Genomic DNA, 27,756 nt, shown 5'->3' with positions numbered 1-27,756 from the left:
GAAACTCGAACGGATACCCAAATACATCCAAAATATAATTATATAGTAATAATTGATTAATAATATTTATATTTATAATAATCTAATGTAAAAAAAAATCATATTTTTGTATGTTTTGGATTTTGGGTAATCCGAATGCAAACAAAATAGAATAATTTCTTTCAATTCGAACGGGTTCTATCCGATCCGAACCCGAAATCTAAAAATACCTGAACGGGTTCTATTTCTCTAAACTCAAAAACCCGAAATACCCAAACCGAACTTGAACATCCAGGTCTATTTTTCCGATATTAATTAGTAGTATGGATTAGAGAGATCAAAGAGAAGTAAACAAGTACGATTAGTGGACAAAGAAGAAAAAAAAAAAACACTCTCGGTAACCCTTTTTCTTAATCCAGTCGGAGTTACAACTATCAAAGCCTAATGGTTTGCTTTAAAGTAGAGAAATTACTTAGTATGACTCTAATTGCTTAATTTGCAGATCACAAGTCTATAGTTACTGAATGAGTGGAAGAGTTTACCAAATCAGTGACTATAAAAAAACGTCTCCCTAGCCTAAAAGTTAGAATCAACTCGATGGGATAGACACCACCGAGATTGATTTATCAACTTTTGGATACTTATATACTATGTTTTTCCCCTATGCTTTAAGACTTATTATACTACTAACATCAATCATTCACTATTGTTCTTTTCCTTTTCTTTTTAATCTCGGTCTAGACCTAGACCATGAAGTTAATCACATGTCGAAGCATGTGGTTTTTACCTATCAAATTAGTTGAATAATTAGTTCTTATATATAACTAAACAATGTTATTTGAGCAAACTAACAAAATTGTATCCACATAATCTGGTTTAAATTAAAGATTCCACCGGAATAATGTGTGGGATTCACTTTAACTATTACCCAAAAACAAAAAATTACTCACAAACACAACACTTTGTGATATCTAATGAATTTATTACATTTATAGTCAAAAAAATTATTTTTGACAATTTAAAAGAATATTTTTAATTTCCTAAATTAGATTTATTTTCCCCCGATTTTCCATAATGAACTGTCTTTTTTTTTTTCTTTGTAGATAAAACTTTTGATTATTATCCATATTTATTACTACTTTTGTTTTGAAAAGAATCTTTAATAAATAGGAAAAGAGCATATTCGGATATGTTCTGAGTAGGAAGGGAAGGCTCTCTCACGAGATTAGTCATGCTGACATGGAAACTAGCTGTCTTGAGCAATCATTCATCTCAAAGATCAGACACGTCCTCCAATCACAACTCTACACGTCATCATCCGCGGCGCCATGTATCTGTTCCTCTGATTCTCTCCCCCCAACGCAACCACTATATAATATAACTCTCTTCTATTTTTCTCCCAAACTCTTTCAAACAAAACCAAAACCAAAATATTTATTTGTTCTCTCTCTATATTCTTTAGAAAAACAAAAAAAAAAAAGAATGGATCGGCAAAATTCTGATGATATCATAAGGTTTCTAGATGGAATGGCTAGCTCTGACGATGTTCTTTTTGGTTTTCTCGACGAAGGAAACCAATCACCGGAGGATTTCTCTTATTCCGGTAACCTCAACGACGACGACGAAGAAGACAACAATTGTAATTCTGAAGAAAACAAATCCTTTTGGCAAGAACAAGAACAACTCCTTCAGGTAATTTTTTATTCTTCTCCAAAAAATTATAAAAATCTATTAGTATTAATTATTGAAACAATATTATTTTTTTGCCATATTTAGCCGAATCATTTGGTGTCTAAATATGTTTTTTAATTTTTATTTTGGGGAAATTTGTGTAGGGGACACTGTATAGGACAAGTACCATTGAGACAAAGATTAGACAAGCGACAAAAGAAGCTTTGAAACAAGTTAAATCTAAAGGTCTTTATTGTGTCTGCCGACGACCAGTTGACGGCGGTTGCCGGAGCTGCTTACGTGGCGAGATTTCTAGACAACTCAGAGATGTCGCCGGCTACGATTGTGTTATCACCAAATCTAAATGGAGAAGCTCTCAAGACATCCCTGCAGGTAACAAATCAATATCATAAACACACATAAATTTATTTTATTCATTAAAGAAAAGATTGGTTTTGAATTATTCACCCATCGTTTTCATTTCTTATTAGAAGAAATATCTAAGATAAAAATTATTTTTTAAAAGTTGGACAAAGATGATTATGTCCAAAAGAACACGAAAGATCTGTTTTAGACTCGTTCTTTATTGTGTTACTTATATGTCAAGCAAATATTGATTTTTGTCAGCACTATATTTTATTAAATTTATGAATATTTTGGAATGAGTACTCATGTATTTTTTGTTGTGGTTAAAATCAGGGGAACACGAGTTTATAGAGATCGTAGACCGATCGGGTTCGAAGAAAGGGGAGATGAGAGTGGTGATAGAGTTATCATTTAAGGCAGAGTTCGAGATTGCAAAAGGCAGTGAAGAGTACAAAAGACTAGTTAGCCGATTGCCTGAGGTTTACGTCGGAAAAACCGAGAGGCTTCGATCTCTGATCAAGATATTGTGCATTGCGGCAAAAAGATGCTTGAGAGACAAGAAAATGCATATGGCTCCTTGGAGAAAACACAAGTACATGCAAGCCAAGTGGCTTAGCACTTGCGACCGATCAAGCTCCTTGGAAGCCGCGGTTTCCGAGGCCATGGAGCCGGAGAATTGGGTACCGGTGGCTAAGACTAGGGTTTCTATGTTGAACTATGATGGTCTCTTAGGTAGTTTCTCTGCTGGTCCGGCCGCTCTTACTGTTGTGTGATATTTTGTATTTTTTTTGTTGATGGCTTGTAATTATTAATTGGAGGTAGGGTGAGTATATTGTTAATTATGAGTTTCTGATTGAAGTTCTCCGGAACATGGTCTCATCAGCGACTCTGTTCTGATGATACTTGACATTGTGTAGCAAATAGTGAAAAGGTTGGTTTGGGTCATTGGTGCAAGAAAGAAATGAGATATATTTGTGATTTTTTAAAAATATAGAATGTGTATATTAGTAATTAACGTTAAACTTTTTCATAGTACACTTTGAGATCATAGTTAAGTTAAGAGATGTTAAAAGCATGAACAAGTAATATTAAAATCATGCAGTTGATGAGTTGCACCGTTAGGACCTAGGATTCAAAAGCACTTGACTTAAACTAATCGAACCAATGGCCTAGTCCAAATGACAATGATTAGCCTCAAGATTTTTTATTATAATTTTGGCCCCAACCACAAGCTTAAAGTACATTCAATAATATACAGCATTACATCATTATCTATATAATAAAAATTGAACACCATTTCATAGCAATAAGTCACATCATTACTTATTCATTGATTTGTTATATTTCTCAACTGTCATATGCCTAATTAACTCTAGAATTAATATAAGTCAAACTCCAATCGTATTCTATCCAATTAATTATCTTTTTTTGGGCAAATCCAATTAATTATCTATTAAATTCAAAATAAAATTGACCGCAGTTAAAAATAAAACTTAACAATGTATAACCAATTCTCTAATTCGTTAATCTACATGTGATAAGGAACACAATCTCTAAACAAAAAAGTAAAACTGATTCAAAGAGATGAAAAAATAAATTAGAATGAATTTGTACCCCAAATGACACAGTCCATAATTTAGTAATCAACACGTTTCATTATAAATTAGACCGATCGAGATTTTAATTTCTATCGTTATCGTATTACAATAACACATTTAGACATGAGGGCGTACGTACGTAACAAAAGAAAAGACAAAAATGTTAATGGTCGTTCATGCATGTTTTAATCAGTAAAGCCGTGACAATTAGTAGAGACAGTACAAGACTGTACAACCTCTTCGGTAAGGGTGATCAACTGATCACGTCCATCTGGATCACTACGTTGCTAGCCTGGTTTTGGTAAGTTCTCGTTCAATACATCGTAGCTTATATATTTCGACCCTTGATGATGATATGATGAAGAATCCTACGGCTGATGCTCATCACATCAAAACCTGACCTCATCATCATTTTCATGATTTCTTCTTTTCCACCACTCAACGGGTCATCGTCACGTTTGATCATCTGTCCAGAAGATCGGACCAGCTCTGAAAATAAAGCCACCGAGATCATGATGAGGATCATTAAGAGCTTCATGTTCTTCTTCTTCAATGTTGATCCAAATGGATCGAGTGATGAATGTTACTCTAGGTTCACTTTATGTTACAAACATACTATAATCGTTTCTTGTTTTGTTTGATTCTTACTCACTCACTCATTGGTTCATCAAATATTTGATATACACATTATTATGGTTTTCCTCTTTCTTAGTAAAAATGTGGTTCTTCCTACATTAATTTAGAATTTATTTACTTTCACCATTTTTTTTTCTTTTCACCAATCTCTTAGTAATATGTTTGAAAGTATCTATATTATTAGTTTTGAGTTTTCGACAATCAAAAATTAAAATAAATAATGAATTGTTTTGTTGTCTTCATTTTGTTTATCTATTTCGTATTCAACACAAAATATTTATTAGAAATATGATATATTTATACAGTTGACATTTACATATTCATAAATCTCATTCTATATATCATTTTATTTTTTAAATTATAAGTAAATGTTGAGTTAAAAAAAAAAAATTATAAGTAAATGTTTTTTTTGGGGGAAATAAGAAGAGCTGTAAATATTACATAACAGAAGAAAAAGTAGAGAGAGAGAGAGCCCGAAGACTCAAGTTTCAACCTTTTTGTTTTGTTCTCTCCAAAACATATAAAAAAAAAAAAAGTTTACAACTTTTCTCCTAAACGAAGAATCGCAGAGAGTCAAAGGACCACCATTTCCAAAGTCAATTTGCTGTTCTTCCATACCAATTTACACACAACAGAGTTTGGTTTGTTTCTCTGTCATAATCTCTTCTAGTTGCGGGGAGGTTTGGTGCAGACATCAATCTTGTCTATTGGCACAGTTTGTTGGGCTCTCACTTTCTCTTTCAGCCGATTTGGTCTTTGCGTTTCTTGTGTTTGACTTCACTTGAAGCAACCTCCTTTTTATTTTGATTGATAATCTTATCGTCCTTTAATGTCCTTGATGAATCCTTCACACGAGATTTTGAGGTTTTGATATGAAGAAGCTGAGTAATTTGGGGGTTTGGGGATTAGGGTTCTTCTGCTTATCGATTTGGCTTCCCCTTTTGCAACAAGCTAATGGATTGAGACCCATTAGGGAGACTGCTCGATCCTGGGGCGATGAGGTTTGTGTTGATTTGTTGATCATTGCTTTCAAAATTACATCTTTGATTAGTTTGTTGTTCAATGTCTTCGTTGACTTGAGATTGTTTTGTGATCCTTTGCAGTGGCTCTTTGGCAAAAAAGAAAAAAATGGAGCAGGAGGACCCTTCTCTGCTTGGAATATAACAGGAACATATAGAGGTTTTTGTGACATTTGCATTCTTGATTTTGCTTCTGGATCAGTATTTTATCCTATGCTGAGGGATGATGATGATGTTGGAGCTCATTTCCGTGATGTATGTTTACAGGCACATGGAAGTTTCTAGATACTGTAAATAGCTCTTCAAAGTTTCCAGATTTCAGAAAAGAAAGTGGTAACTCTGTCATTGAGTTAGTGACTAGTCCAACAAAAATAACTGGTGTACATTACGTTCAGGTGAATAGCTCTTAGTTAGTAGTCTGCATCGTGAATTCATTCTTTGCAAAGTCAGAACTTTTGTTAACTTTGAATGGGAACAGGGTGCAGTTGTTTTCCATGACGTATTTGACAATGAACACAATGTGGGTGGTGCTCAAATTAAAGTGGAAGGTGTATATATTTGGCCCTTTAGACAGCTCCGTCTTGTTGCTAACAGGTATTACTACATTGTTGATATATTTATTGCTTTTCAAGATTCCGTATTGGTTAGGTTGTCTTAAGGTCAGTATTTTTAATGATTGATCAGCGGAAAGAAGAGTGATTCAGAACTGGAAGACGATTATCTTCTCTCCAACCCCTATCATCTGGTAATGCCTGATGTAATCCACTTTGCCCCAAGATGATGGATCATTTTCTGATTCTTCCTTGCGTTGGAGAGCTTATCAGTGTTAACTTTTCTTCTGTTGGACAGCTAGGAATATTTTCCTCCCAAGTATTTCAAGAATCTCCAAGAGACAGAAAATTGAAAAAGAAAACTTGTGAGTAGGATCTGGATTTGTTTCCATATTTTACACTTGTGCTACATCTGACCTTTATTTGTATTGTATTCCAGCTCCAATGTATGAGATGGAGAAGCACTGCAATATCGAAATAGCAGCCCAAATTTCCCAAACCGTTTCTGATGAAAACAGTATGTATGCCTTGCGTTCTAAGATTTGACGTTGAAATGATGATGCTGGCTGAGTTCTTGCCGCCTTAATTTAATTAGTCTGACCTTGAGAGAGTTTTTCTAATTTTGGTAGATGGGGATAAAGGTCATTATCATATTGAAGGGTTGATGGAAAGTCCTGCAGTAGATGATGACGGAGATTGTTTTTCTCCCTTGTCGCTGAATGCGACCTCCATAAATGTTGAAGTCTATTATAACAAAGCTGTGAACTATACATTGATGGTCACTTTTGTATCCTTTGTTCCAACCTCCTCCCATTCCATCACAGAATGACAAACATGAATGCAATTTTAGCAAATTCCTTAACTTGTTATTGTACTTAGGTCTCGTTCCTCCAGGTTCTTCTGTTGATCCGGCAAATGGAGCACAGTAACACACAATCCGTAAGATTCTCAGTTTTTGTTAATCTGATATTTCTAAAAGGAGAGAAAAAACTAACTTTGGGATAACTCTTTTTGTATACAAGGGTGCTGCAAAGGTCGCTATAATAATGATCGGGCAACAGGCCATCATGGATTCGTATTTATGCCTTTTACATCTCACTGCTGGGATTTTAGTTGGTATGTGTGTTCAATATAACCTGTAACTTTTTTACAATGTGTTTCGTCTTTGTTTTGATAGTAATCTCCATAGATTACCGTAGTCTGTGTAAGCACATTTCGCGATGTCATGCTTTTCTCAATCATTCTACTTTATTTTTATGCAGAATCCCTTTTTAATGCGTTTGCAACAGCTGCGTTCTTCAAATTTGTAGTGTTTTCAATATTTGAAATGAGATATCTTCTGGCCATATGGAAAGCAACCCGGCCTTCAACCAGCGGTGAGGGCTGGGAAACAATGAGGCGTGAGCTCTCCTTTCTGTACAGCCGTTTCTGTGAGTATTTGATTTCTTTTGTACTTGTTCATTAAGTAAATGCTTAAATTTCTCGCAGATGTTTGATGTTTCTCTCATTGCAATGATTTTCAACAGATGGACTCCTTCTTGGAGGCATATTGATAATGTACGAGTTCCACAACTACATGCGGCCGATCCTCCTACTCATGTACTCATTTTGGATTCCCCAGATAGTTGCAAACGTAGTTCGTGATTCTCGAAAGTCTCTGCACCCTTATTATATCATGGGGATGACTGTTACACGACTTGCTATACCGTTGTATGTTTTTGGATGCCCGAAGAACTTCATGCGTGTAGAGCCCAGCAAGGCCTGGTGTATAGGCTTGTGTGCATTTGTGGGGTTTCAAGCTGCTGTTCTTCTTCTTCAGCACTATTTTGGGTCTCGTTGCTTTGTCCCTCGGAAGGTTTGTTTGTTGGTTCTGATGCCTTTTTAGATCGATAGTAAATTGCGTAGGTGTCTTTATCAAGAGTTCATGTGTTTAGTTATGATTTTGGCAGATGCTACCTGAGAAATACAGCTATTACAGAAGATTCGATCATGATGTAAACCGAAGCAGGGACTGCGTAATCTGCATGACCACGATTGATCTCAGACACCGTGTTAATGATTGCATGGTAACGCCTTGTGAGCATATGTTCCACTCGGGATGTTTACAAAGATGGATGGATATAAAAATGGAGTGCCCAACATGTCGTCGCCCACTTCCTCCAGCTTAAGCTTTGGTTCCTTAGCTGCTCTAGTCATGTCTAGGTTCTGCCGACTAAATTGGTCTTTAAACTGAAACATATTTGGGTGCTTCTTTGGTTTCAGGTCTTCGAAAGATATTAGACGGAAACAGAGCATAGTTAGAATCTGAGGAGTTAACAACATTTGTATGAATTGTGTAATAAGTCAATCTCTTTAGTGCATATTCATATAAAACAATCATTTTCACAGACATGCTAATTGGCTCAAACTTTCTAGCAACACCAAACCTTAGCAGCTTACTACCCACTAATACTATACAGAGACTCGTTAATTACTGAGTGAATGTAATTACGAAGAGCATAAAGAGACACGTTGTTTGGTGAGCAACTCGTTAAGATTCTTCATGAGCTTAGGATCTGAGCACACATACTCTTCCATTGACTTTCTTAGAGTCCTCAGCGTCTCTGTGTCATCTTCACACGTCTCTCTGTTGAGCAGCTTCGTGAACAGTTCCTTCCACAGATCTACGTTCCAGTATCTGAGGTGCAAACAACTTAGAGATGATATGCAAAATCTTTATATTACAATAATGTGTTTTTTTATCTGGGAGTCAGAAACCAGCAATGTTCTTTGATTTTTGATACCTTTTAAATGAAGTTCTTGGCAAATTAATGTGGCCACCGTTCAGCGATTGTTTCTTATCGATCTCCATGTAGGTGTTGTGCAGCATCATGTGGACGATTGCACAGAGTCCATAAGTGTCCACCTACATATAACACATGTTCCAGTGAGACCTCGAATGGTTTAAAGTCTAATCATGCAAAGCCAAATTCTTGCTGAGCAGTGAGATCTAAAAGAATTACCTGAAACTTCCAAGGTTTATTCTCCTTCATCTCCATGCAACTGAAGCCTGAGGTACGACAATCTCCTGTAAACTCAGTGGTTCTAGGAAACAGTCTCAAGTCTATTCCTCTACCCCAGTCAACAAGACAGAGACCCTGAGGTAGAAATGAAAAACATGCATCAGATTCTGGACATAACACACGAATCAGAACTAGTAGTTGCATAAGGGATTTACCTGATTGCTCGAAGAACCTGTTTTCTCATGGAAGCCTGTCTCAGTTAGGTTTTCTCTGCAAGTAATTCGTGAGGTATCTCAGTCTCTGCCACGATCGTTAACATACAAGTACATGGCTTCATGATAAAAGAATCTTATGTACAAGCTAATCAGCAATATTGGAATGGAAAAAACTTACTGAGGGTATCGGATCAGCAGATTGTCTGGCTTGAAATCACCATGAATGATTCCAACACTGTGCAAAGTTTCCAGCATGTACAACATTTCTATTGTGTAATACATGCACAAAACTTCTTCCATGGACTTGCCAACAACGAGATATGAGTTTATGACGTCCTTAAATAAACAACAAGAAAGCAAATTAAACAGGAAATTATGTTTGCATTTGTTTATTCAGTCCGTAAGAGTCCACAAGAACCTACGTGGAGTGTCCCATGTGAGAGATAATCGCAGACAAGAATACTGTAGTCTGAATACACATGCACTCTCTGAGCCAATCCAAAACTTGATCTCTAGCATAGGATGAGTGCAATTAGTACGGTGTGAAACACATCTGACATGGTAATATGCTAATATTAGTGGAAAAAGACATACTTGGCTCTCTGGGATCCTGCAATCAAGTTGGCGATACATGTGGAATTCCCAAGGAAAAGGTGGCTTTTGTACCTGTGTGAGAGTAGTATATGCAGTTTGTCATGTGAATTGTGCCATTTTGCATCATACTCTACTTGATTTTTTTTTGAGGGTCTACCTTTAGAGCAACTACTTCATCAGGATTGCTGTCAATGTATGCTTTGAAAACTTGAGCAAAACCACCTTTACCAGCACACCCCTTGATCTGGTATTTCCTTCCACCTAGCAAATAGACAGTTACAATGAATTCAGGTCATATATAATTTCCTTTTGTCTCAGAGAAGTACATTGTCCCAGGTAAGAACAAAGCGAGAATCAATTTCTATTACACAAATGAATACATGCACAGCCACTTCTAATTTGAAACAATGCATCTTTAACATTATAAGAAACATTCTTTATCCTGCATAGGTGAACGACTAGATTGATATGAAAAGAATGTACCTATGTCAATGATCTTATTTCTGGAATTATTCTTCACGGACAACAAATTGGCTTTTCCGGGGAAAGCTTTGTTGCTTGCATGGTACCCCTGATGCAAACATAAAGAAAGAAAATCAGTTGAGACGCCTCCCTATATAAGTTAACACATGTAAGAATATCATAAGTTTCCATTTGGCTTACATCATATTTCACAAGCTGGGGTTTTATCTTGTGAATTAAGCGGTCCACAGTGGAGGTTTCCCATGGATTTACGAAACCTGTCCCCAAGTCAGTGGCCTGATCATCATCATCATCATCATCAATTTTCCAGAACAAAAAGGTGAGATATAGAAAGAAAACTCAGTTCAATCCTCAACTAATTCGATCCTTCTAGTTAATGTTAAACAATACTAAAAAAAATAAACCTTTTCAATGGAAGCTGCTTTGGTCCTCTTAGAGATTCTTTGTAAAAACAAAGAGTGAGCCTCTTTTAACCTGTCACATGGTTCAGCTTTCCTACAATTCTCCAAGATAGCAGAAATGAGCAACAAATCAGCACAAGGCACGAAATTATAAAACTAGAGGAGCAACATAAGGAACATGCCAGAACAAGAAGAAGAGAGAGACCTTGAAAGACCAGTTTGATAAACCGAATGTGCTCTTCGCCATAATCCTTTGACCTCAAGAAAAATAGCATACCATTCATAGAGCAACGAGTGCCCTGTACATATCTCATTCTCTTCAATTTCTCGATAAACACTCTCGAAATCTTCACATCCCTCAAGCTAAAACCACCAAAATTGAAGAAAAAATTCAACCAAGTGTGATAAAAACTGTAACATCCACATCAATTGATTCGGGATATAAGTAACAATCCGAAACCCTAAGTATGCTAAATTAACGAAAACAATTCGAAGAAACAGAAGCACAAATTTAAGCTCAAACAAGTTGGGAGAGAGTAATTTATAACACGATGAGGGTTTAAGTAATGAATTACATAGAGGAACCAGATCTTGAGGAATCTGAGGTCGTTTCGGTACCGAAGATCTTGCTTACAAGTTGAGATGCAATCATGGAGAAGCTGATCGAGATCTTCACCGGAACTTTTACCAGAGTAGAGATCCTCCGTCGACTTTTTAATCTTCCTGTGAAAACCCCCAAAACACACAAAATCCAAAAATCAGAAACCCGTTTTTGAAACATATGTCACAATTAAATTAGATAAGAATCAGAGAGGAGAAGTAGTATTTTACAAAAGCCACGGGAAGAGCGGGTCGTCGTCGACGGAGTTGGATTCACCGGCGGTGTCTGTGTAACCGATTGTCATTTTCGCAGTCAGAGAGAGAGAGAGAGAGAGAGAGAGAGAGAGAGAGAGAGAGAGAGAGAGAGAAAGGGGGGAGCGAAGCTTTTTCAAAATTCAAAATTTGTTGGATCAGTTCTTTATAGCCCAATAGTATAAATGGGCCTTTGTGTTGTATATTATATGGCCCATCTATCCAGTGAGACACAAACGAGTATTTCGACCCACGCGCTGCAAGTCTTTATAACATTGTTTTTGTGCAAAAATGGCCAAATCGGAGGGTTATAGTCCACGGATTTTCATCTCACGCGCTCAACGCGCCTTTGGTGCGTGTGGCTTTTGTGTTTTCAGTTCTTTTCTTCGTAATGGATTGGAGAAAAAATTATTACACAGACAAAACTTACAAAAGAATACAAAAAAAATTACAAAATATATCATGGCTCCTTTTCTACGTAATATCAAGGGAAAAAAGCTTAAAAATACCTCATTTAATTTTAATTTAGAAGTTTAATACCTGATCTTTCTTGATTGGAAAAATAATACTCACATTAATAAAAACGTGTAATTTAATACCCAATAAATTAAATATTGTCATTCTCATACTTACGATTTCAAAACAAAAAATATATTCCAATTTTACCCTTATTCATTTCTATTAATTATTAATGCATAAATGATATAAAAATAATTTTCATTTTATTTGAATGAAAATGATGTGTAGTAAAATTTCATTATATTTTTTATTTTATATCTTTAATTCAAAATATATATTTTAATTTTAATTCAAAAATTTTTACTATTTCATTGTATCATTACTTTATATCTTTAATTTAAAATATATATTTCATTTTTCATTTTTCATTTTTGGATATGAAATATCTAATTCAAAATATATCTTTCATTGGATATTCTTAACAAATTTGGATAAAAATGAAATGTATTTTTGGATATGAAATATATAATTCAAAATATATTTTTCATTGGTTCTCTTAAATTTTTTTAGATATATATATTGGTTTCTTTTTGGATATGAAACATATAATTCAAAATATATTTTTTATTGGATCTCGTAAAATTTTTGGATAAAAAATGAAAGGGATATGTTTTATTTTTGGATATGAAATTAATTTTATGTCATATATGCATTAATAACTAATAGACAAAATAAGGGTAAAATTGGAATATTTTTTTTTTGTTTTGAAATCGTAAGTATGAAAATGACAATATTTAATTTATTAGGTATTAAATTACACGTTTTTATTAATATGAGTATTTATTTTCCAACCAAAAAAAATCAGGTATTAAATGTCCAAATTAAAATTAAATGAGGTATTTTTAAAAGAAAAAAAAAATACAAAAAAAATTTACAACCTCTTTTTGATAAAGTCTCCTACTATTTAGTCAAAAAAGGAAAATTACACACGAACATTCCGCAAAAACGAATTTGTTTACATTTTCTAACAATAGTGAATTACAAACATTCGAAATTTCAAACATATATCTAATAATTGAAAACTAAACTAGTAAAAACATTATATAATTAACTAAATCATCTGCAAAACAATTAGACTCAATTTAGAGTAATCAATCTCTTGAAATAAAATTATGGCACAACTATACTAAAAAAATCAGTAAATTAATGTCTTATACCACCGTGTATTTTGCATATTTTTTTCGCCTGATTTGTTTTAGATATATTTTAAAAAATCGTTTTAATTTGTTACACATGTGGTTGACACAATCACGAGAAGAAAATAAAACTTGAATAGTCAGATGTTTAAACTTTAAAGTAACCAATAGTGTTTAGAATGAGATGATGTTTACGAAAATAACATTTGTTTTTTGGTGTGTAACGTTAAAATAATGTTTTGTGTTTGTCGGCAATGTGAGAATCTAACAAATAATAATAATATTAGACGACAGATCATTAAAGAGAGAAAGGAGTTTGATTTCTTTTATTTTTGCCTTGAAATGGAGTTGGGGAGAGCCAAAAAGAAGAAAAGTCGTCGGCGTAGCAAAGACAGTAGTAGCCAATAAATGATGATATAAGCAGCGTCATCGGCTGTTCACATGTGACACAACCTCACAGTACTCATTTATTACATACAAACTTCATCTCTCTCTTTTGAAATCATTCACACATTTCAGACACAAACGCAGAGAGAATAACATATCCTTCTCACAATGACTGGAAGAGAGATTCTCCATAAGATGAAGGTACATATATGCTTCACCTCAACTCTAATAAGTCTTATCGCGTATCAAGTTGCTTTCAAGGGCTCATGGATCTTGATTTTGTGATCTGATCCTTCTATGTCTTTGTTCTGTTTCACAACCTACATATACATATATTTGTTTCTTTGTTTTAACTTCTTCTATATTAGAGCCGCTTTAAGGAACTAGGTTTCTAAGCATTTGACTTGGTTAAGTACTAGAGCTTGTGTTAATCTCGTGATTCTTGTTTCAGTAATCTTTTGGTTAGACATATATGAGGTGACTAAAGAATATTTCTCTTGATGAAGAAATTACATCACTTGAATTATGTGATTTCGCTTGAAGACTCTTCTTCTAGAGTGTTTTATACGTACAGGGATCTCTCTTTATCTTCTTGTTGTGTTGGTGTGAATAGTTGAAGGCTGGAGGATTCTGCGGATCTGAGACAGGAAGAGGTAAGAGCAAGACATGGAAAAACATCTCCCACGGTTTTGACTTTGTGAAAGGCAAAGCATACCATCCTATGGAGGACTATGTTGTGTCTGAGTTCAAGAAAGTGGACGGCCATGATTTGGGTTTGTTTGCTATCTTTGACGGTCACTTGGGCCATGATGTGGCCAAGTACTTGCAGACCAATCTCTTTGATAACATTCTCAAAGAGGTAATAACTAATAACTCATGTTTAAGCATGATTCTGTTCTTTTTTATGCCAATTTCTAGCTCTAGTTGTGTAAAATGTTTTGCTATTTCAGAAGGATTTTTGGACTGATACGGAAAAGGCTATAAGGAATGCATACATATCAACGGACGCTGTGATACTAGAGCAGTCACTTAAACTTGGCAAAGGCGGATCAACGGCTGTAACAGGCATTCTAATAGATGGGAAAAAGCTAGTGGTTGCTAATGTTGGAGACTCAAGGGCAGTGATGTCAAAGAATGGTGTTGCGTATCAGCTCTCTGTTGACCATGAACCAAGTAAGACAAAGGAAATTGAGAGCCGTGGTGGCTTTGTATCTAATATTCCAGGTAAGTCTTGTAGCTAGATGTGAATAATATTAAGAGGAGTATGAATATGAAAGGATGTTGATAGAGAGGATTCTTGAATTAATGTATCAGGGGATGTTCCAAGAGTCGATGGACAACTAGCGGTTGCGAGGGCGTTTGGAGATAAGAGCTTAAAGATACATCTTAGCTCTGAACCAGACATAACACACCAGACAATCGATGATGAGACTGAGTTCATCGTTTTCGCGAGTGATGGAATTTGGAAGGTACATTTGAGATCTCTTTGCATCTAATATTTAGTGATGGAATTGATTTAACACAATATGTGTTTGATCAACAGGTGATAACGAACCAAGAAGCAGTGGACGTGATCAAAAACATAAAAGATCCACAAGCGGCAGCCAAGGAGTTGATAGAAGAAGCAGTCGCGAAGAAAAGCAAAGACGACATCTCTTGTATAGTTGTAAGGTTCAACTGATAATTATAACTTGTCTTGGCTATAAAATTGTACCAATCAAGTGTGTGAGTGAGAGAGTAAAACAAAAGACCAACCAATTAAGTTGTGTGATCAAAGTCATGTCTCTTGTTAAAAACTTCCATTGACAGTAAAATCCTGGCCAAAATGTAAAAGCCATGGTTCTTGGAACTCTTAAAGAACATCACAAGACTCATACGAACACAACCAAAATCTTAAGAGTAAGTTTTAAACCGAATCTTGATTACATTATTGCTACTTCTGTTGTGGTTAACTGAGTTAGCAAAATCAATAGTTTTCTTGGCTCCTATTTGAGGCAAAACGCTTCGTTGATGTTATGGCTAACTCATCACATCATCATCATCATGGGCTACAAGTATATGACCAATCAGTACCTCTTGGTTCAATGAAGCCAAGGAAACTGAACTTAGCTTGCGTAAGTAATCTAAAATGAGGCCCAAATAGTCTTTTACAAAAGCCTACTACGGATTTCATTTTTGACACGTGATTTTTGCTTTAGATCAAAAAGCTGTTAGGTCTCACCAAGATAGATAAATCACGTTTCATAATTCAAAACGTTGCTTTTATATTCTTCTAGTCGCAAACCTTTGAATTTTTCAGTTGTATATTATAACTCTTTCGTTTTCAAATACTTTTTTGTTTCGCTATCTTCAGCAGTGAGAAAATATGAGCGAAGTAGAACAACCGCACGCCAATCTAGTGGTTCCTGCGTTTGAGAAAACCGAGAAAGATAACAAAACGCAGACGCAGAAAGGTCAAAGCTGCGTTTGGCGTTTCGGTGGAAGCGATAAAGCAGAGAAAGCCTCCACGGTAACGCTCAGAGGTGTCATCTACATGCTCTTCGGCAACTGCAGCAAAGACGTCAAAAAGACTATTTTACCCCTCGGCCACGGTGACCCTTCCGTCTACCCTTGCTTCCGCACCTCTATCGAAGCCGAAGACGCCGTCGTCGACGTCCTCCGCTCCGGCAAATGCAACTCTTACGGTCCCGGAGCTGGGATTCTCCCCGCAAGACGGTAACTTTCTCACCCAAAAATCTCCTTCTTTCCGATTTAATCCCAAATCTCTATCTGGGTTCTTCGAATTTGATCGTGATCGGAGCTCTTTTCGAGTCAACGCCGATTCAATTTTGTCAAGACTTCAACTTTAAAGCTTTTGACTTCACTGAACTTAAAATTGTCGTTTAGACCCTATATTTTAGCACTCTTCTAAATTAGACCCGTATCTTTTTAATAAGAACAATTGATCCATATTTTGTTTGATACAAATGCTCTGTTTTGAAACAGAGCCGTCGCCGATTACCTAAACCGAGACCTTCCGAACAAGTTAACGCCGGAAGATATCTTACTGACTGCTGGATGCAACCAAGGGATAGAGATCGTGTTCGAATCGTTGGCTCGACCAAACGCAAACATCTTACTCCCACGTCCTGGCTTCCCTCACTACGACGCTCGTGCTGCTTACAGTGGTCTCGAGGTTCGCAAGTATGATCTTCTTCCTGAGAAAGAATGGGACATTGATCTCGAAGGTATTGAAGCCATTGCAGATGAGAACACTGTGGCAGTGGTTGTAATTAACCCCAACAATCCCTGTGGTAATGTCTACTCTCATGACCATCTCAAAAAGGTTTGTACTTTTGTATCATTACGCAAAACAATGCTCATCTCTTTGAGCCAAAGCTTGAAACTTTGAGTCATTTTTGATTCTTAGCTCGCTAAAGCTTGCGTTTTTAGGTTGCAGAGACGGCTCGGAAGCTGGGGATAATGGTGATATCAGATGAAGTATATGACCAAACTATATTTGGAGACAATCCATTCGTTCCAATGGGAAAGTTCGCATCGATAGTTCCTGTGTTGACACTAGCAGGCATATCCAAAGGATGGGTTGTTCCCGGATGGAAAATTGGCTGGATCGCGCTGAATGATCCCGAGGGAGTTTTCGAGACCACCAAGGTCTGTTTACTGCTACTTCTTTTAGATCGTCATCTCCTTGCTGTTTTGTAACAATCTCACTGTGTATGTGTTTCTTGATAGGTGGCTCAATCCATCAAACAGAATCTTGACATAACTCCTGACCCTTCCACTATAATTCAGGTTTGTGTGTTTTTTGTAGAAAATGTTTTACATAACTCTTCTTTTTAAATTCATTACAATGCTAAACTGTATGTTTCCTTTGATAGGCTGCACTTCCCGCGATCCTGGAGAAAGCGGATAAAAACTTCTTTGCAAAGAAGAACAAGATACTGAAACATAATGTTGATTTGGTGTGTGATAGGCTCAAGGACATCCCCTGTGTCTTCTGTCCCAAGAAACCTGAGTCTTGCACTTACTTACTGGTAAAACACACATGAAACTCTGACTTCTTTATCCACACTATCCAGATAGTATATCACTTCTTACAGTTTTCACTTACTGCAGACAAAGCTGGAGCTATCATTGATGGATAACATAAAGGACGACACTGAATTCTGCGTGAAGCTGGCCAGAGAGGAGAATCTCGTGTTTCTACCAGGTAAAGTAAATGAGTAGAAGAATGATGAACCTTGATTTGAGTTGTTGTGATGCTAAAATGGAGTTTGTGTGGAATATTTTGCAGGAGAGGCTCTAGGTTTGAAGAACTGGATGAGGATAACTATAGGAGTCGAAGCTCATATGCTTGAGGATGCACTTGAGAGACTAAAGGGGTTTTGTACACGCCATACCAAGAAGATAGAGACAGATGATGAGTCACTTCAAGCTTCGAAACCGAGTGACAATAATGTCCATGTATAAGACACATTAAAATGAAATAAAACAGAAGTGGATGTGTGATGTATGCCCAAAAGATTATTCATATCATAATTATGATTCATGCTTTTCCATTCTCATTTCATTTAGTAATTGATTTTTGGATCCAAAACTTAAAATCAATGATATTTGTAAGGCAATAAATATTTGATAAATGTATTACAGATATTTATTTGTTTAAACGTTTTCATACTTGTAAAAATAAAATACATTATATGTACACGAATATGTAAGAAAATAATCAAACATCCAAAGTAAATATAGGAGATGGATTCTTCAATTTGGTTTCCTTATAGTGCGATGGTTAGAATTAATTTGATGTAAGAAAAAATATTTTACTTCAATTCTATATATAGCATGTAAAAATAAATAACTTTATTTTATTTTGATCAATATTTTTTATTAAAATAGATATAAATTTTTAAAATTTGTTTATACAATCATAAATCTTCTACGAAAAAATATTTCTATCATTTTTTCCTTCCATGAACTTCCTCAAATGTTGTCTCATGTGAAACTCTACACAACCATGCATATATCATAAAAATTAATTAGAACAACACATATAAGTTTATATAATTGTAAAAAGGAGTAGAGAAAATAATACCGAGATAAACTATGGGGAGGGTTAGGGCCACCACATTTGATTTTGCAACGTTCAAAGCAATTACCATCGTGTGCATCACAATGCTTTGAACACTTTCGGAAACAACGAATCCAATCCTTTTTACTCCATTTTGCTTCTACCGTCACCACAACAATCATCACCATCATTATCAATACTATTGCACTCCATTTTGCCATCTTTTGATATTCTTATAGTCTTACAAAAGGAAATTTTGTTTTGAAACTATTAATTGTTTTTCTCTGATAATATATTATTTTGCAAAACATCAACTTCTATTTATATTACATTTGGCATAAACTTAATTATATTTTTCTTTCTTTTTCTTTTTATAAAAATACTTTTCCTAGTATAATTTACCAACATTGATGTTTTGTGTGGTCTTAATTGGTTTTATCTTTAAAGTCCTTCGTATTTTTATTCAAAATTAAGTATGTTTTTCAGTATAATATTTTATATAAAAAGATCACTTTAGAATACATTAATAGATAGATTTTGTATGCATGATTTTATTTGTTGGTTAAATCCACTTTATAAGAACACATTAATTTTCATTTACTAAAATCTGTTGTGAAAGGTGTTTTACCTTGTCTTTATCAACTTTTCTTTACGTTTTAAAGAATCAATTATGAGTTTGCCATTTTTTTGGGCCAAGTTTTTGATTTTGCCATTTTTCAAGTTAAAAAAAAAATATGATTAAGCACATATTTTACTCGTTATTTTCTATTTAGTGTTTATTATTTACTATAAAGTACGTACTTTATAAAAAATGAACATTTTTAAAAGTTCAAAAATGGCAAATCCATAAAATTTTAACAAAAATGGCACATTCGTAAAGTTTGCCCTAGAAAAATGGCAAAATGCGTAATAACCCCATGTTTAAATAGATAGATTGAATAGTATCTTTGTGACAAAAAAAAAGACAATTATTTTTACTTTATCATTTGTATGTATATTATTTTTTAGAGAATTTTTGAGAAATACCCATTTTGGTGTACCCCTTTTTAAAAATACCCCCTTTATCTATCCATTTTCAAAAATACCCCTTTGAAAATATAAAAAATTATAAAGTTTTATATAGTTTATAAGGTACTTCTATATAATAACTACTACTGGGAGATTCGATACAAATATTTTAAAATGTTTTAAATAGTTTTAAATCGTTTTTATAAGTTTTATAAGGTTTTTAAAAAGTTTTTAAAAGGGTTTATACGGTTTTTATAAGGTTTTTATAAGGTTTTTATAATTTATTTTTACGGTATTTATGAAAGGTATATAAAGTTTTATACACATATAAAGGTAATTTGTGTATATATTTATAAGCTTACACACATATTTGGATAAATTTCAACATTTTTAGTGGGTTTTTTGATAAAGTTTGAAAAGGGGGTATTTTTAAAAAGAGGTATATGAAAAGGGGTATTTTTGAAATTCCCCCTTATTTTTATCAGTTTTAATATATTACATATTAATTTATCATAGTTTTATGGAGAGATCATTTCCGTGAATCTCCTATGCTTTAGAAAAATCAAATCTATTCATTTTGAGTGATTTATTGAAAGATTTGTCAATAAATTTATTTTATCAATATTCTTTTTATAGATTTTTATAATAAATATTTCAAAAATGGTAGACAAGATCATAAATCTTCTAAGAAAAAATGTTTCTTTTATTGTTTCTTTCCGTGAACTTCTCCATATCTTTTCGCATGTAAGATTCTAGCCATGCATATATAAGGAAAATTAGAACAACACATATAAAGGAAGGTGCTTAGAGCAACTCCACTGGTCGATTTTTAATGGTTGCTTAAGTTAAAAATGGGCCAGCTATAAATGTTAAAAGAAGAAAAGGGGCCCAGGAAGAGAGGAAACGATGCTTCTTCAGGCAACGGAAGCAACCCGGAAGCAACGCAACGTGGCACCTATTGATTGGTTGAAGCTGAAAATAGGAAAAAAAACAAAATAAAATTTTCTCTCCATTTTCACTTTTCCTCTCACTTCTCTCTCTTTCCCGACTTTCTAAAAAAAAATATCTCCTCTCACTTTTCTCTCCATTTTTCATTCTGAAAATATAAAAGAGAAAAAATATGTTTTTTTATTTCAAATGTAATATATGTAATTTTAATTTTTCCAATTTAGTATCATATGTTTCCAATTATGAATTATGTAAAAAATAAATTCAAATGTAATAAATATAATTTATTTTTTCAATTTTGTATAATATGTTTCTAATTTCCGAATTTTGTAAAATATTTATCTTTCTTTTTAATGTAATCTATGTAAATTTAATTTTTAATTGTTAATTTGCATTATTTATTAATTTATTTAAATTTGAAAAATATATTATAATAATGCTTAAGTACCCATGAGTTGGATCATGAGTGGAAAGCTTTTTTCTTTACCATTGCTAATTGATTTTTTTATTTAGTTTTATTAAAGTTTAATTAAGCAATTAATGTTAAGCACCCATGAGTTGGATCATGAGTGGAGTTGCTCTTATGCTTCTAAACTGTAACACATTCCACTTATTTTGCCTTGTCCGTGGCGTAAAATTAAGTTTGTCAAAATAAGCTTGGTCTTACGTATATATACAACGATAGAATGTTTATATATTTATAACATAATTTGTGAAGAAAATTGTATCTTTTGATGACTCCACATATATGTTAACGATGGTTCTTATCAAATTACTTGAACAAATATTTAGGTCATCAAGACATAACAATGCAGAGAGGCAAAGGGTGATGTTGTGGTTGTGGCAAGAAAGAGCGACAGAGTAGATTTGAGACATGGTATTTTCTTTTCTTGCTTTTAGATACTGATGAGTTTTGCTCACATTTTTATTAATTAAATGGCCTCAAGGTTTAAAGACTGTAAAACAACACTCAGGTTTTAAACTCATGTTTTATCACAACAACTCAAGGTCTAATTTTTATTTTATCTTAAAACAAAAACTCAAGGTTTCTTGACATAATTCTAACGTTTTAATGAAACTCTTAAATAGTTGACATGATCATAAATCCGCGACAGATTTCGTCTATATCATTCTCTCTCTCCGTGAACTTCCATTGATTGCCATCTCATCATGTGAGCTCCTTCTATTCATGCATATATATAATTAGAATTTAGGAAATACACATATGATGTATATATGAAATTAAAGACATATATAAATTATACATACCGTTAACGAGTTAAGGAAGGGACAGGGCCACCACATTTAATTTTACATCTTTCAAAACAATTGCCATCGTCATCGCGACAAGGACTAGAACATAGACGAAAGCATCGAGTCCAACCATTGTCTTGTTCTCGAACTTTTGTTGTGACCGCGACAGTTAAGGGAGGGACAGGGCCACCACATTTGATTTTACAGCTTTCGAAACAATTGCCATCGTCATCGCGGCAAAGACTAGAACATTGACGGAAACAACGAATCCAACCATTTTCTTCTTGTGCAGCTTCTATTGTAACCGCAACAATCATCACCATCATCATCAATACGATCGCACACCACTTTGCCATTGTCTTTTCTACCTTCTTAGATCTTTTATCTTTTTTTTTTTTGAGAATGTTATATTATTTTTTATGAAACCAAGCTCTAATTAAATAGGTGACTAGATACATTCATCTCTCTCTCTCTTTTTTTGGTTTAATTTTAAGTAGATTTTATTCTTAGGTTGACCATGATTTGTTTTTGTGATTTGTTACTTTATTTTCATGATTCATTGTTATATTAATTTGAGCAAATACATATAACCAGTAACAAGCTAGCATTGTAAAATCCATTTCTTTAGTCAACTATATCGATGTAGCTAGGTACATGGATCTACTCAATGTTCTTCTCCTCTTTCGGATTCTCATTATCTAAGCAACGAATCCAATCCTTTTTACTCCATTTAGCTTCTACCATCACCACAACCATCATCACCATCATTATCAATACAATTATATTATGTTTTTCTCTAATAACAGTTATATTATTTTCCAAAACATCAACCTCTATTTATATTACAATTTTATAAGCTTAAATAGATTTATCATTTTTATATAAAGTACTTTCCGGAGAATTATTTATCAACATTGAGGTTTGGTGTGTTCTTAATTGGTTTTATCTTTAAAGTCCTTCGTATTTCTATTCAAAATTAATTAAGTATGTTTTCAGTATAATAAATTATATAAAAATATCACTTTAAAGTACATTAATAGATAGATTTTGTATGCTTGATTTTATTTGTTGGTTAAATCTACTTTATACACATTAATTTTCATTTACTAAAATCTGTTGTGAAAGATGTTTTACCTTGTCTCTTTCAACTTTTCTTTTCGTTTAGATAAATAGTTTTAATAGTATCTTTGTGAAAGAAAAAAAAAAGACAGTTTATCACATTATTTTTACTCTATCATTTGTATTTATTTTTACTTTATCATTTGTAATCTATCACATATTAATTTATCATATAGTTTTATGGAGGGATCAATTTCCGTGAATCTCTTATGCTTTGGAAAGATCGATCAATTCTTACTCAATAAGGAGAATGATTACATTTTGGGTGATATTGAAAGATGTGTCTTGATGGCAAAGGCCTTTAGGTTCAAGCTTTTCGAAGCTCATGGCCAACCCATTTGAGGCTTTAATTTGAATACAATTGTCTCAAGAATATATATTTCTTTTGGTCAAATAGCATAATATTGTAACCATTTTCATTTTGATTTTTTAATGTAATATGGGGGAACATAAAGTAATGATCTAGCATCTGTGAAAACTCATTTCTAGTTTTTTGGTCTACCCTTAGCATGTTGCATGTATGTGAAAACTAACTTTGTAAATGAACAATCAGAATTAGCCTTCTGATACAAATTGAACAAGTACATACATATTAAATTTAACAAAATATCTCAGATAGTCAGATTTATGCATATATATATTCTACATTGAAATTAACTCTTATTTCTTTTATGTTACTCTGTAAAAATATTATGAAAAAGAAACTTTGGCACTTCTACAGTGTAAAAATACATAAATTTATTTTATCAATATTTTTTTTAAAAGATTTTTATAGTAAACATAAAAGTTAAAAAATGGTAGACAAGATCATAAATCTTCTACGAAAAAACTGTTTCTATTATTGTTTCCTTCAGCGAACTTCCCCATATGTTTCCGCATGTGAGATTCTATCCATGCCATATATCAGGAAAATTAGTACAACACATATAAGTTATATAATCGTAGAAAGGAATAGAGAAAATAATACCATGAGTGAACTATGGGAGGGCCATAGGGAGATGAAGGAGGGCCATGGGGAGGGTTTGGGCCGCCGCATTTGATTTTGCAACGTACATAGCAATTACCATCCAGCTCTGGACATGGCTCTGAACAATTGCGAAAACAGCGAATCCAATCTTCTTGAGTCCATTTTGCTTCTACTACCACCACGACAATCATCACCATCATTATCACTACTTTTGCATTCCATTTTGCCATCTTTTGATCGACTTGGATTCCTACAGAATAAAACTTTGTTTATCAGTTTTTTTCTGATAATAGTTATGTAATCATTTCAAGAAATTAACCTCTATATATATATTACAGTTGGTATAAATTTTAGTAGATTTTTTTTATACAATATTTTTAGTAGATTTTTTACCAATATTGATGATTTGTTTAGTCTTAACTGGTTTAATCTGTTAAATTTTCTTTTTTTTCTTTCCAAAATCAGGTATGTTCTTACAATATTTAATTTTATAACAATAAATATATGCATATTATTTAGCCAGAAATGTCTTTTAGGAATAGTTTAGTTCAAGAGTTTCTTTCTTCATTTTTCATTCTATTAGATAGAAATGACATTATGATTAATTACATTTTTCATTTATGCTATGAGTGGTATATTTCAATAATGTAATTTTCTTCTAATTTGACATAAAGTACACAGTAAATTTCATATTCAAGATGAGTTTACATTTTTTTTTAACTATAATTTATATCTATAGTTTCAATTTTATTTTATTTTTTTGTAAAAAATGAAAACTTATTATAATTTTTCGAACTTAATGGCAAACCAATATTTTAAATGCTGGTGCAGATTAAACGACAACTATCTAAACTATTGGGTTGCCATTAAATTAGATAAGATAGTAATTCTTTTGTAAAAACTTCTAATAGTTTTCACTAGTTATAATAAATAGTTTGCCTTGGACTGTTAGATTTGTCTTCAACATGTCAAGAAAATTTGTAAGAATTGCTTGATAATTTGTCTTCTTTTAAAGAAAACCACATTCTAATATAACCCCAATAATATCAAATACGCCAGACTTAAGCCGAAACGCTTAAAACTTAACAATGCAATTATGAAGCTATTCAAGCATGCATAAAATAGATAGTTTAGTTTCCCAAGTTAATGTTCTCTTGTAAATTTTGTTGATGTGAATCTTGTCTTGTAAGTTCTTCTAATTAACTAATCTCATATTTTCTATCATTTCATCATACTAATCTTTTAACTGTATAGGTAAACCATAAAAATTGGAGAATTAAGACCAAGTATAATTTTCTCTAGACAAATTTTCAAGCTTATAGACACATGTTTTATCACAACAACTCAAGGTCTCGTTTTAATGAAACTCTTAAATAGTAGACATGATCATAAGTCCGCGACAAATTTCGTCATTCTTTCTCTCCGTGAACTTCCATTGATTGCCATCTCATCCCGTGAGCTTTTTCTATTCATGCATATATATAATTAGAATTTAGGAAATACACATATGATGTATATATGAAATTAAAGACATATACAAATTACACATACCGTTAATGAGTTAAGGAAGGGACAGGGCCACCGCATTTAATTTTACATTTTTCGAAACAATTGCCATCGTCATCGCGACAAGGACTAGAACATAGACGAAAGCATCGAGTCCAACCATTGTCTTGTTCTCCAACTTTTGTTGTGACCGCGACAGTTAAGGGAGGGATAGGGCCACCACATTTGATTTTACAGCTTTCGAAGCAATTACCATCATCATCGCGGCAAGGACTAGAACATGAACGGAAACAACGAATCCAACCATTTTCTTCTTGCGCAGCTTCTATTGTAACCGCAACAGTCATCACCATCATCATGAATACGATCGCACACCACTTTGCCATTGTCTTTTCTACCTTTTTAGATCTTTTATCTTTCTCTCTTTTTATATTTTGAGAATGTTATATTATTTTTCATGAAACCAAACTCTAATTAAATAGGTGACTAGATACATTCATCTCTCTTTTTTTTTTTTTTTAAACTTAAGTAGATTTTATTCTTAGGTTGACCTGATTTGTTTTTGTGATTTGTTACTTTATTTTCATGATTTATTGTTATATTAATTTGAACAAATACATATAACCATTAACAAGCATAGTAAAATACATTTCTCTAGTCAAGTATAAGAAAAGGTATTTACCTTTCGATGTAGGTACATGGATCTACTCAGTGTTCTTCTCCTCTTTCGGATTCTCATACTTGGCATGGTTGAATTGACCATCATCACCAAATCCCAAAAATCCATTTGTAAAAAGATTCTTACTCGTCATGAATTAAGTTACTAATAGGATTTGACAGTTTTCCCAATCCCATATTATATACAAGGGACACAATTTGTTTGATATGGAAGGCATCAATTTCACATAGACACTTTCAGTTACTTAGTGGGAAATCTAAACGTAATATACGACACAATATAAAAAAATGTTCGTAAGTAACACTTCCGTACATAAAATGAATAAGTAGAGTGACAGAGAATCACCTTGCCTTAATCCTCTTTTCGACATTATTTAACCTCTAAGTTGTCCATTAAATAAAAACACACTAATTTACGGAATAAACATACCACATAATCCATGATTAGCCTAAACTTCTCTCCGCCAAGAAACTAGGCGTGTGCAAGCACAAGCTACTTTTATAGCAATAAGAAACTCTAACTATAGCAATAAGATTGAAGTTTATCGTAATTACAAAAATAAAATGCAAAAGATTTACAACTAAAAAGCCATCCTAAGTAATGAACTCGAAAAAGCCGAAGGAGAGTCCATTACGAGACGTAAGACTCACGCTACATTATGAATCTTTTCTTGTAAGTTCTTCTAAAGAACTAATCTCATATTTCTGTCATTTCATCTTACTAATCTTTTAACTGTAAAGGTATACCATAAAAAATGGAGAATTAAGACCAATCTTTATCTTTTGGATATTTTTTTTCTTTATGTTATCTCATAGATCTAAATCAGCTATAGCAAAAAGGGGAATAGGGGATAATATATAATACATTAATAGGACATGTTATATACTGTATGACAAAAAAAAAATATACTGTATAATATTTTTCTAGATCTAGTACATGATAGATGATGAGAGTTACCACAATAAATAACGTAACGTACGAAAACTATATACAAGTTTAACCATCATATAGTATAATCCTATTCCTGGTCCAAATGTTTATTCAAGTGAAATATATAGTTTTAAAATTCAGCACACAAACATACATCAAACATGCATGAGCCGAAAGTACTCGATCGGGAAAAGTAGATAGATCGATGTTAGCTTGACTTTTAAAATCAGCGACGCTTCGACCTCCTCATTCGTAACCTCGTCTCTGTCGGAAAAATGTGTGTAATTAATCCCTATATTTTCTACCAAATTATAAAAACCAAAAAAAAAAAAAAAAAAGATTTCAGAGGAATGAAATAAAAAATAATTAGGGTTTTCTTTTCTTGGTCTTAATTAGTTCCTTCACATGTAAATGATACTATGAGACTCCAGTTTCGATTTATTCAAAGAGATCAATCAAAACTTGTGAATATATATATATATATATATATATATATATATATATATATAACTTATTCTGTCAAGAAAATTGTATCTTTTGATGACTCCACATATATGTTAACGATGGTTCTAATATTATTAAATTACTTGAACAAATATTTAGGTCATCAAGACATAAAAATTCAGAGAGGCAAAGGGTGATGTTGTTGCAAAAAAGAGCGATATTTTTTTACCAATAAAATATTACATCATATTTTTTTATTGGTTGATTTCATTTTATTAATTTGTGTGTAAAAATCTTAAACATCAAATAAATAAAAACACAGAGAGTAGACATAATCACAAATCCGCGACAAATTCCGTCTATATCATTCTCACTTTCCGCAAACTTCCATTGATCCCATCTCATCATGTGAGCTCCTCCTATT

General features: G+C 33.2%; 8 protein-coding genes across 9 annotated transcripts; 4 read left to right on the top strand and 4 right to left on the bottom strand.

Annotated features, from left to right (window-relative positions):
* The first annotated feature begins 1,397 nt into the window (after positions 1-1,397).
* Positions 1,398-2,978, top strand: LOC17891105. Its single transcript, XM_006298172.2, has 3 exons — positions 1,398-1,671; positions 1,815-2,043; positions 2,350-2,978. The coding sequence occupies exons 1-3, from the start codon at positions 1,462-1,464 to the stop codon at positions 2,787-2,789; spliced, it is 879 nt and encodes a 292-aa protein (XP_006298234.1). The 5' UTR covers positions 1,398-1,461; the 3' UTR covers positions 2,790-2,978.
* Positions 2,979-4,713: 1,735 nt separating this feature from the next.
* Positions 4,714-8,209, top strand: LOC17891844 (transmembrane E3 ubiquitin-protein ligase 1). The gene is made up of 13 exons (XM_006297287.2): positions 4,714-5,251; positions 5,354-5,429; positions 5,537-5,664; positions 5,748-5,863; positions 5,954-6,014; positions 6,119-6,185; positions 6,260-6,337; positions 6,450-6,607; positions 6,700-6,759; positions 6,843-6,936; positions 7,083-7,250; positions 7,347-7,675; positions 7,770-8,209. Exons 1-13 carry the CDS (start codon positions 5,123-5,125, stop codon positions 7,986-7,988), a joined length of 1,683 nt encoding a protein of 560 aa, XP_006297349.1. The 5' UTR covers positions 4,714-5,122; the 3' UTR covers positions 7,989-8,209.
* Positions 8,157-11,477, bottom strand: LOC17892922 (mitotic checkpoint serine/threonine-protein kinase BUB1). The gene is made up of 14 exons (XM_006299354.2): positions 11,347-11,477; positions 11,091-11,238; positions 10,721-10,878; positions 10,519-10,609; positions 10,295-10,390; positions 10,115-10,202; positions 9,789-9,892; positions 9,632-9,703; positions 9,460-9,549; positions 9,216-9,373; positions 9,038-9,092; positions 8,823-8,957; positions 8,604-8,725; positions 8,157-8,497 (listed from the first exon to the last, which is right to left on the bottom strand). Exons 1-14 carry the CDS (start codon positions 11,418-11,420, stop codon positions 8,308-8,310), a joined length of 1,581 nt encoding a protein of 526 aa, XP_006299416.1. The 5' UTR covers positions 11,421-11,477; the 3' UTR covers positions 8,157-8,307.
* Positions 11,478-13,381: 1,904 nt separating this feature from the next.
* On the top strand, positions 13,382-15,271 carry LOC17892080 (probable protein phosphatase 2C 58). The gene is made up of 5 exons (XM_006298221.2): positions 13,382-13,610; positions 14,023-14,268; positions 14,360-14,633; positions 14,724-14,878; positions 14,953-15,271. Exons 1-5 carry the CDS (start codon positions 13,578-13,580, stop codon positions 15,088-15,090), a joined length of 846 nt encoding a protein of 281 aa, XP_006298283.1. The 5' UTR covers positions 13,382-13,577; the 3' UTR covers positions 15,091-15,271.
* A 451-nt stretch (positions 15,272-15,722) lies between these two features.
* Positions 15,723-17,974, top strand: LOC17893781 (S-alkyl-thiohydroximate lyase SUR1). The gene is made up of 7 exons (XM_006297563.2): positions 15,723-16,124; positions 16,395-16,734; positions 16,842-17,060; positions 17,142-17,201; positions 17,288-17,443; positions 17,526-17,619; positions 17,704-17,974. Exons 1-7 carry the CDS (start codon positions 15,775-15,777, stop codon positions 17,877-17,879), a joined length of 1,395 nt encoding a protein of 464 aa, XP_006297625.1. The 5' UTR covers positions 15,723-15,774; the 3' UTR covers positions 17,880-17,974.
* Positions 17,975-18,301: 327 nt separating this feature from the next.
* On the bottom strand, positions 18,302-18,765 carry LOC17890878. Its single transcript, XM_006299690.2, has 2 exons — positions 18,502-18,765; positions 18,302-18,413 (listed from the first exon to the last, which is right to left on the bottom strand). The coding sequence occupies exons 1-2, from the start codon at positions 18,696-18,698 to the stop codon at positions 18,365-18,367; spliced, it is 246 nt and encodes an 81-aa protein (XP_006299752.2). The 5' UTR covers positions 18,699-18,765; the 3' UTR covers positions 18,302-18,364.
* Positions 18,766-21,442: 2,677 nt separating this feature from the next.
* On the bottom strand, positions 21,443-22,078 carry LOC111831682. 2 transcript variants are annotated; one of them, XM_023786798.1, is made up of 2 exons: positions 21,703-22,078; positions 21,443-21,616 (listed from the first exon to the last, which is right to left on the bottom strand). In XM_023786798.1, the coding sequence occupies exon 1, from the start codon at positions 22,041-22,043 to the stop codon at positions 21,705-21,707; it is 339 nt and encodes a 112-aa protein (XP_023642566.1). In that variant the 5' UTR covers positions 22,044-22,078; the 3' UTR covers positions 21,443-21,616; positions 21,703-21,704. The 2 variants fall into 2 exon arrangements, with proteins under 2 accessions (XP_023642566.1, XP_023642567.1); XM_023786799.1 differs by having other exon boundaries at positions 21,443-21,613.
* A 1,530-nt stretch (positions 22,079-23,608) lies between these two features.
* Positions 23,609-24,003, bottom strand: LOC17891186. The gene is made up of 2 exons (XM_006299496.2): positions 23,774-24,003; positions 23,609-23,693 (listed from the first exon to the last, which is right to left on the bottom strand). Coding segments are annotated over exons 1-2 (231 nt in total). The 3' UTR covers positions 23,609-23,692.
* Between the last annotated feature and the right edge of the window lie 3,753 nt (positions 24,004-27,756).

This window comes from Capsella rubella, unplaced genomic scaffold (assembly GCF_000375325.1).
Source record: "Capsella rubella cultivar Monte Gargano unplaced genomic scaffold, Caprub1_0 scaffold_3, whole genome shotgun sequence".
NCBI classification, from domain to species: domain Eukaryota; kingdom Viridiplantae; phylum Streptophyta; class Magnoliopsida; order Brassicales; family Brassicaceae; genus Capsella; species Capsella rubella.
This window is presented reverse-complemented; position numbering and strand designations above follow the sequence as displayed.